The sequence below is a fragment of the Plecotus auritus genome (assembly GCF_963455305.1).
Source record: "Plecotus auritus genome assembly, chromosome: 5".
Classification (NCBI taxonomy): domain Eukaryota; kingdom Metazoa; phylum Chordata; class Mammalia; order Chiroptera; family Vespertilionidae; genus Plecotus; species Plecotus auritus.
Window position 1 is genome coordinate 153,533,876 of NC_137776.1, and position 9,907 is coordinate 153,543,782.

Sequence of the window (9,907 nt, forward strand, 5' to 3'; positions counted from 1 at the left end):
GTTGAAATCATTTATTTAGAGCCCCTGGTTACTAGTGGGAGAATGACCATCTTTGTGCCAAAATATAGTGTATACAGTCCACTATTTTGTAGTAGATCATTCTGTGATTTAAGAAATTGATTAAATGGATGCCTTAGAAGGTACTTATGCTAATAGCACATTACTTATGTCATTCAGATAGTCAAGGGTGAACCTTTTCAACTGTCCAGCAAGAGGCAAACCAAGCCCTCTTACGGACTACAGTAACGTCCAACGGTCCTTAACTCACCATGCGGGGAGACCCATGGATACCCAGGCATTTGTAACGTGATGCTTCCCAACAACCTTGCTTTGGGAGACACGGGGTCAGCTGACAAGTGTTTCTGAAGTTCCTTGTACAAGAGGTCAAAAAACAAATAATGTCTGCTTTTCTTTTCCTAGGCTTGAAAGGGATCCCTGAGGTTATGTTTGAGAACTTCCACAGTTGAAGCCAATAAGCTAATGATGCAAAGTCAAAGTTTAAAGTAGAAAGACTTTCAAGTGCAGGGTTGGATGGCTCTGAACGTTCTCCTGGCCTTCCCTCCCTCTTTTTGGTCTCTACCGCGTAACATGGCTGGGATGGAGCCCGGGTGGGGACGCAGGGAGTGGTGAGGAAGGGAATGGTTTCTCTGGACTCTTCTAAGGAGATGGACTCCTGGTTCTGAGTCTTGTCTGCCCCATGCAGGCCCTACTGGCAGTGCATTCCAGCCGTGTCAGGGCGTGGTGGCCCCTGTAGTCTGTGGCAGTGGGTGTCAGGAGCTGCTTCCTTACTTCTGGACATTTGCAGGGGCCCTGTCCAAGCCAAGGCAGGTCCTGCTACTTAGTACCAGAATTTCATCCCCTCCAGCCATTTTTTTTTCTACCTTACACATGGATATTGCTCACGTACATTGCCATATATTGTTAACCATAAACAGAGACCTTATGTTATGTCCATTGTGGTCATATACAAAAGCGTTGCTGTGTGCTTGGGTGAACAGGGAAGCCCCAACCTCCTCCTATTTACTGTATGGCCACTGTCAGTTCAATGAACTGCCCCCTTGTTCTCCACCATTGTCCCACACTCCCTTAAACATTTGTCACTGGAGTGTCTCCAAAGACAAACAAACTGTCACCGAGAAGGCAAACCTGCTAACTGGGAAAGTGAGGACGACCGACCGCCGGGACCCACGATTTGCCGTGAAATTCGAAAGGAGTCGCTCTCACTCTGGAAGACTTCTGTGGGAAGAGGGGTGCTTTCTGAGAGTCCCCAGGAAAAGCCAGAGATGCCCTTTCTCTCGGTAATGGTACTTCCAGGCATTCTCCATCTCGAATGTCCAAAATTCCAAAAGGCTCCCCAGAGAGCTTGAGATATTACAGATGTCAACATCTGTAAAAATCCTTTCTGCCTAGGAGCAGATGGCAACCTACACACTCCACAACCAAAGTGGAAGGTCCCGACATCTAAGTAACCTGTTCTGGAACCCACCAGGTCTGCAGGGGGAAAGGAGGCTCCTAGGCTCCAGGGCAGAACTGTTTAAATTGAAATGGACCACCGATCAATGTTCACTTTCTTCAAGGAAGAAAGCATAAAGCCTCGTGTCTTCTCTCCCCCAGAGCTAGCTGTGTTGATTTATTCCAGGCAGATGCTTTTGACAGGACCCTGTAAAATCAAGTCGTGAGTTTATTGTAGCAGTTAATTATCAGGCCTTTTCTAGTGCTAATGCCTTTTACTTCTAACTGGGGAAAACTGGGCCTTTTCCTGGGACAAAGACTTAACTTTTAGTCAAGAATGTGTTAAAATAACATGAAATGGAGATGATTTAAATATATTTAAGAACAAACGCAGGAGTGTTGCTAACTTGACATTTTGTAAAGAAAGCTGATTTCATTTACAAGCCTTTTGCCATACCCTTTGTTCATTCCCCAAAGAAACAAAGCACTCGGCTTTGTTTTAACAATATGTTTACTCAACCATTCAGGTGACAGGGGTTCCAGCCACACACCATTCCTAGGCGTCTCTGGCACTACAACTACCTAAGACTTTCGGATGCCACCCATATATGAATCTCTTGATTTTAGACCCAACAAGAAGCACCCAGAAGCCCTCCATAAAAGCTGGGAAAAGAGCCACTTAGAGGAAAAGAAACCTTGAAAGTAGGGGGTGGGAGTGGGTGGGAGGAAGTTGGGAGGGGGCGTGGCTTTGTTAATTACTTCAGGCAGCAGAGAAATCTGGTTATGTTTTCTCAGCACATGTTAATATCATATAAAGAGACACGAGATCTTGCTAATCTGTGGACCCCTCAGACAAAGTTTATTTGTGGTGACTTTTTAAACTCCTGACTTGCCTTCCAATCACCGCGTTTAAAATGAAAAGCTTTAAATAAACACCAGGAATAGAAGATAAATAAACTTTTTTTCCCCCTTGCAAGTGCCTAGCTTGGCGAGGTTCAGAGTCAAATCCCCAGAGGACAGAGCGCTCTCTTTTGTGTTAATGTTTAAAAGATTTTCCAATGCCGGAGTTTATTCCTACTGCAAACATTTCTATTTACAAGGTCAAGTGTATCAGCACTCGACACAGCTTAAGAGTGTAATTATTTATCTAAGGGCGTTTGAGTGTAGATCAGTAGCTCTGGCAGGAACCCAGCCTTCAGCCCACGGCTAAACAACTCCTCACAACAATATTACAAGTTCTGGTAATTGTTCCTCTCCCCAGTGTGTTTACTTTTGCTCCCCTGAATGTTTTGTAACAAAATTTTGTAGTTTTCACCCAAAGTGTGAAAATGACTTTGAAGTACTGAGTCTTGCAGGTTTCCTAAGACCTATTGGTAACAAATGTTATTGGCATGTTTGATTGTAGGAGAATGTCTAGTAGTTAGGGAGGACACTCCTGGAGGGGGGTTAGGGGTACCAGTGGAAATGGGGGAGGAAAAAGGGATGTGAGGGTTATGCCCAAATTATGTAGGAGATACGATTTTGTGAATTCACCTCCACAAACATAAAAACCAGTGGAAGCCAGTCAATTATATCTTTTTAGCTGCCTCATTTACAGATGTCTAATTGTTCATTAAATTAAAAGCAGAAATAATAGGCCTCATTTCTTGTCTTGTACTGCATTTTAATTTCAGTTGATGGTTGATAGATTCCCAGTGGCCCCTCCACACCCATTATTGGGTTAACCACAATGTAACTCTGGAAAGTAACTACACCATATTCATTATTTAAAACTCTTTACTGTTTAAACATTTTAATAAAACAACCAAAAAAGGAAAAAAAATGAAATACACAAAGACATAGTTACTTAAAACATAATTTTTTTTAAAACGATGTCTATAAAAATACAATGTTTAAGGCAGTTTGGAAATGCATTTATACATTTCTACAATGTCCATAAATTCTCTTGAAAATAAGAATGTTAACTTCAAATCTATAAAATACACTGTACATTTTAAGACTGTTCTAGATTAAGAGCACACTTCACAATGGACTGTGGGTTTGGATCCCTGATGACAAATGGTTTCTATACATTTCAGGGAGAAAAGGTGTAATATGAATGCAGATTTAAAGTTTTTAATTTCTTTTTAAAAATAAATTATTTCTGAAGCATACAATTTATAAAAATTCTATATACAAAGTACAGCAACTGGTAACAAACCCCAGTTTTAATACACTTTATATAAGTACCAGGGTTTAGCACCCTGATAAAAGCAGAAGCAATATATGTTCTCTGCATATTTGTACATACAACTTCTTGATGTAAAGAACAAAAAAAAAAAGACAACAAAACAAACATCATAAAGAGGCTTTCATAGATGGCAGTGCAGAGCTCATGTAATACAAACTTGCATTGTTCGATATCACTAGCAACTCTTTAGGTCAGCACTTTTTGACCCTTAATTATAAGAAATGTGCTAAGAGAGCAGAGTGGTGTAAATGAAATTAAGGTCAAGGGCTCAAAGTTACCCAAAACTAATTCAGGAATATTAACCCCTTCCCACCTCCCACCCCAAGACTGAGAATTCAGGGCGCTGGTACCAAGAGTAAACGAATGAAACAGGTAAGTGGGACTTCTCTGATTATTTAAGATTGCAATGTCCTCACTGGCCACAATAAAAGTCAATACCGGCCCTTCCTCCCCACCCCTCACAGGAAAAATGCTCATGAACAAGACAGCCTCTTTGCAAATATAAATCCCCCATCCGACCCCCGCCCCAAGCCCAGTCCCTTGAAACTATTAAGGCCCCACTGGTCAGCACCTCTTTGGAGTCCAGGACTGTGGTTTTGCCCCCCCCGCCCCCGCCCCCACCCCCACCCCCCGCCCGTTCCATGCCAGGCATCCAGAACTCTAGCTGCGCCGCCAGCTTCTGCGGGGCAGACGTGTTGGGAGTTTCTGGAGCTTGGGATGAGGGGTAAGGGAAGATGTCCAAGGAGTCATGCTCGGGAGAGGAGACGGGGCAAGTGCCAACAGTTATGGAGGGGAGGCCGGCTAGGTACAGTCAACTTTGAAAACGTTTTGGCAATTATCCCCAACCATCCCTTCTGTCCCCAAGCTACAGGTGCCCTGGCACGGGCTCTCCCGCAGCCGATGGCGGGGGCGCGAGGGCTAAAACAGTAGCGGGAGCAGCAGCAGCAAGATGGAGGCCAACGGGGTCCAGGCGCCTCGGGGCGCCAGTCGACCGCCGCCGCTGCTGTTGCCGTTGCCGCTCCTTCGCCCGGGCCCGTAGGGCAGATCTCCGCCACCACCCGCCGCAGCAGCGCCGCCACCCGGGCGCGGCTGGTGCGGGACGCCGTCGTCGTCATCCAGCGGCTGCTCGCTTCCCGCGCCCCCGGGGCGCTGCTCGTCGTCGTACTCCTCGTCGTAGTAGTCCAGGCCCCCGTCCGAGCCGCTGCTGCCGGGGCCGTTACCCAGCTCGGCGCCGAAGCACAGGCGGGCCATGTTCTCCTTTATCGACTCGCAGATGGGCCGCTCGAGGCCGTCGCACACGCAGTCGTTGAGCAGCGCCGCCTTGGGCACGGCCAGCATGTCCTCGATGACGCTGCGGCACTCGTCGGTGCAGCGCAGCCCGTTGAAGAGCTTGCCGCAGTAGGTCAGGTAGCGGCTGAGCGCCTGGTTGCAGCGGCTGTCGCGGTCGCAGCGCCGGCGGGCTTCGGTGCAGCCCATGACCCCGCCCGCGCCCGGGCCGCCCGCGCCGCCGCCGCTGGTCCGGGGCAGGCATGGCTCAATGGCGCGCTTGGTGGACTTACAGTTCTCGTCCTGCGCGCAGTCACAGTCCTCCAGAGCGGGCCCGCGGCGCGTGTGGTTGAGCTGAATGAGGGCGGAGATACAGTGGCTCGGGCAGCGCCAGCGCGAGGAGAAAGAAGCGGCCGAGGCCGGGAAGGCGGCGGCGGCGGCTCCCGGCGCGTCGCCCCCGCCGCGCTGCGCCAGCACCGGCGCGCACGCCTCGGCATACTGGTTGTAGGCGTAGCTGCAATCCGGCTCCCCCTGGCACTGCAGCAGCGCCTGCCAGCAGATGAGGCGGCGGCCGTGCGCCAGCCCCGAGCCCCGCGGCGCCGAGCCCAGCAGCTGCAGCAGCGCCATCAGGCACAGCCAGGCGCCCGGCACGGTCCCCCCGCGGGTCCCGCCGCCGCCGCCCAGCAGTCCTGCCACCATCGCGGGCAGCGGCGGCCGCCGGGAGAGGAGGGTGAAGGAGACGAGGCGCGGGGAGCGGCGGACGCGGAGCCGGTGGAAAAGTTTGCCCCAGTCCTGCCAACTTCTTGCATGAGTGTTTTCATAAATCCATGCGCGCCGCTGGCTGGTGCTCTGCTGCTCGCAGGTCGGTCTCGTTCCGGCTGCGGTGGGTTCCTAGAAAAGCACAGCCGCGAAGAGCCCCTCCGGTCGGTCCCCGGCGGTGGCGGGAGGCGCTCACTGCCGCCCCGGTGGGCTGCGGGCCGCGGGGCCCCGGCGGGGCTGCAGGACCGCGGAGCGCCGCGGGTGCATTTTGCTCCGCGCCTGCAGATCCGTTGTGCGGCCGCTCCTTCCTCCGGGCTCAGCTCCGCGCCGCCGCCGCGGGCTCTCTCATCGCGCCGCGTCCTGGCTCGCGTCGGTGCACTGCGTCCCGGCCGCCCGCGTCCCCTCCCCCTCCGCTCGAGGCGACCCCGGCCTCGGCCCAGCTCTGGGGAGCCCTTTCCGGGCAGCGCGGGGAGAAAAAGAAACTCGGCGCGGGCGGAGAGCGGCTCCCGGGCTTCCCTCTGCGGCGGCTTCTCGGGTGACGAGGAGCCCGGGGAGCGGATCCGCTGAGCCCGGCAGCGGACTCGCTCGCAGCGAGGCTTTAAATACAAAAGTGGGCCGGGAGCCCCCGCGTGGTGCCGAGGTGCCCCCTCATTATGCATGCATGGAAAAGCAAACAAACAAAAACATTAGCAACGCTCCTCCGGCTCGCCCAGCCCCGGCCCCGCGCGCTCCGAGCCTGCCCGCTTTCTCCTTTCTCCACTCTCTTTCGCCCTTTGCTCAGCCCCCTTTCCCGGCTTTTCGAGATGCTATTGGTCCTGCCTGTTGTTGTTGAAACTTTTTTTCCCTCTGAGCCGCTAGAGTGGGGTTGCGGAGTGGGGGAGGGCGGGGAGGGTGGTGGGCAGCTCACATTCAGGCTTTCAGGGCTTGAAAGGAAGGGCTTAAGGAGCCTGACAGAGGCCCGGGAGCTCCTCCTACTCTTAAGGAGGCTCGGATATGGAGCCCCAGCTTGCGCTCAGAACCAGCGATCAGGGCTTAGGGGCAGCTGTTTGCAGCCGGCCACAGGTCTTTTTGTTTGGTTCTTTTAAACTTTATTTGGGGGTCGTGGCGGGAGGGGGGGAGTGATTTCATTAATCCTTCCTGAACCCCATCTGTGCCTTCGACCGGCTTCAGAATTCGATTTGTTTTTCGAGTTACCCATCTTTGGGTCCTGATCATCACAGGCGGGAGATGAGAATTTATTGTGGGACTTTGAGACTTAAGCATTAAACACACACATAAGAAAGAGGCACACACTTTAGTTAGGGGGATACTGATGAGATATTTACAGCCCCCTTCCCCCTCTTCCCAGCACGTGGTCCAAATTTGCCGATCTGGTAGGTACGGCCCTGGAGCCAGGCATGGTTGTCAATTGCAAGATAAATCCAATCAACCAGATTAATATTTTAGAACTATAAGTTCCTAACACGATTGTGATGAGAAAATAACAGCATTAAAAATCTTTAGGGATGCTCAGCAGTACCTTCTGGCTGCAGTCACAGCATAAAGGAAGGGGATGAACTGGTACGTTCCCTCAAGGTTTATAATCAAGTGTATATTTCAACTCCTCATGCTGCTTAAGGGAAGCTGCCCGGCGCGGGACTTTGCGAACTACCTTAACTGCGGCGCAACGCAGCCTTCGACCACCAGAGGCAGCGGGCGTCTGCGGCCTGTCAAAAACTGGCGCTTTTTTCCTCCCCTTTCCGTGGAAAGACTATCAACTCCATCTGTCACAAAAATTAAGGCTAAATCTCCTCTACAGAAGCAGAGGGAGCTGGTCTCCAGCGCGCACAGAGTTCGGCTGCCCGCCTCTCCCCGGAGGCAAGTGAATTTGAAATGGCAAAAGCGAGAACAGGGCCACCGCAGACTTACCGGGCTGCCAGAGAGCCTCCTGTGCCTGCGGAGGCTGCTGCGTTCCGCAGCCGCGCGCGCGAGGTCTGCCTTAGGAAGTTGCACCTCTGCAGTTCCCAAAAGAACTTGAGGTAAAGCAGATCGTTTTGAGCTGACTTGAGTCAAAGGAAACACAATATCAATCTCTATTTTAAAAAGAAAAAGAAAAAAAAGACTACAACTCTGTGCGTAAACAACCATTTTCCAGGCTCTGGAGTGCTGTGTTATTTGGAGTTGTAATTTCAGTCTGGGAAGGATGGCTTGGACAAGTCCCACTCTTCTGAAACTTGGGCCCTTCATATGTAAGTTTCAAGGTGAGACTAGACACTTGGAAAAGTTTTTTCAATCTCAATGCTCTGTGATTTTAGGCTCATAAGAAGAAGGTCAAAATTCAGCTATATCACGCTAGCTGGTTTGGCTCAGTGGAGCGTCGGCCTGTGGACTCAAGGGTCTGGGTTCGATTCCCAACAAAGGCACATGCCTGGGTTGTGGGCTCCGTTCCCAGTAGGGGGCGTGCAGGAGGCAGCCAATCAATGATTCCTTCTCATCATTGATGTTTCTATCTCTCCCTTCCTCTCCCTTTCTCTCTGAAATCAATAAAAATACATTTTTAAAAAATTCACCTGTATCTTTAAGCTAATGTGGGTCTCACACCTTAGTGAACATGAGAGGTGCCTGGTGGCCTAGTTAAAACCCGCCTGGAGTTCTTTGTGCAGCAAGCCTCGTGGGGTCAGAGAATCTGCTTTTCTAACAAGTTTTAAGGGGATGCTGCCACTGCTGCTGCTGCTGCTGCTGCTGCTTGCCTGGGACCAAACTTTGAGAATGACAGCTCTAGAGAGCCACATGTTTGTTTGTTTTTCTTGTTGTTGTTTATAAAATTTGCCCCATTCTGTCCTTAACGCAGCTCTCAGTGGCATTTAAGGGACTCCAGAGAGATATGTGTGCTTCAGGGACACCTAAGTACCCCAGTCTCACAACATTTCAGACCTGCAGGGCTATCTATCAGGTACCTGATATTGGCCTGAGAAGGAGGCTATGAAGAGATGGGAGAATGAATGAGCTCCCTTCTCGGTGAGTCCCAGAAGCCATGAGTCCCATTGTGCTTCACATCCAAGTTTGCATCGATAGCCACCAAACCATCCCTCAGCACCCAGACACTAATCCCCATATTACTCTGTAAATCTCTTAAGCTGACTTAATTCCCATCGTGAGCACCCTCCCCCCAAATCCACTTCCCTGGAGTTCTCAGAAAAATCTCGCATGTCTTCTCCCTGCTTTCTGAGCTGGATCTTCACATTCTTGCTCTAACTAAAACCCATGGCAAACTACAGAATGGGAGAAAATATTTGTAAACCACATATCTGATAAGGGATTAATATCCACAATATATAACAAACTCATAGAACTCAATAGCAAAAAATAAACAATCTGATTGAAAAATGGACAGAGGACTTGAATAGACATTTTTCCAAAGAAGGCATACAATGGCCAACAAATAACAGGAAAAGGTTCTCACCAGCATTAATCATCAGGGAAATGCCAATCAAAACCACAATGAAGTTATCACCTTAGAGCTGTTAGAATGACTATCATTAAAAAAGAAGGAAAGAAAGAAATACTGGTGAGAATGTGGAGAAAAGGGAACTATGGTGCACTGATGGTGGGAATGTAAATTGGAAGTTACTGGGAAACAGTTTGGTGGTTCCTCAACAATTAACATAGAACTACCATAGGATCTAGCAATTCCACTTCTGGGTATGTATCAAAAAGAGAGAAATCACTATCTCGAAGAAATATCTGCACTCTCATGTTCATTGCAGCATTATTCACAATAGCCAAAATATGGAAGCAACCTAAGGGTCCATTGATAGACAAAGAAGAAATAAAATGTGATAGATAGATAGATGATAGATAGATAGACAATGGAGTATTATTCAGCCATAAAAAGAAGGAAATCTTGCCCTCGAGTAAGATAGATGGATAATTTCTATGGAAAGAAGACCTCCCACAATTGTGGGAGCTGGGGCAGCAGGTAGAGCAGTCTGTTGCTTCTGTGTTCTGATTTCCATGTTTAGTTGTTTGTTAATGAGCTTTGCAAACTTAACACCCCAAGAGCCCTTCTGATTTCCTACCCCCAAAACCTGTTTGATCCCTAGTGTTTCTGTGGTAGGTAGTCTCCCACATTGGTCTCCATCAGTTTCCTCCCTCACTTTGTATCCATACCACTCAGATCAAGAGGCAGAGTCTAACTCCTTTTCCCTTGAATGTTGGACA

The 9,907-nt window shown here is 49.7% G+C and overlaps 1 protein-coding gene across 1 annotated transcript; it reads right to left on the reverse strand.

The window, feature by feature from the left end:
- Positions 1–3,294: 3,294 nt before the first annotated feature.
- On the reverse strand, positions 3,295–8,141 carry GAS1 (growth arrest specific 1). The gene has a single exon (XM_080669653.1). It carries the CDS (start codon positions 5,645–5,647, stop codon positions 4,601–4,603), a length of 1,047 nt encoding a protein of 348 aa, XP_080525779.1. The 5' UTR covers positions 5,648–8,141; the 3' UTR covers positions 3,295–4,600.
- Between the last annotated feature and the right edge of the window lie 1,766 nt (positions 8,142–9,907).

Bases quoted from the DNA above. Each gene is read 5' to 3' on its own strand.
- GAS1 (XM_080669653.1), bottom strand. From the start codon at position 5,647: ATGGTGGCAGGACTGCTGGGCGGCGGCGGCGGGACCCGCGGGGGGACC.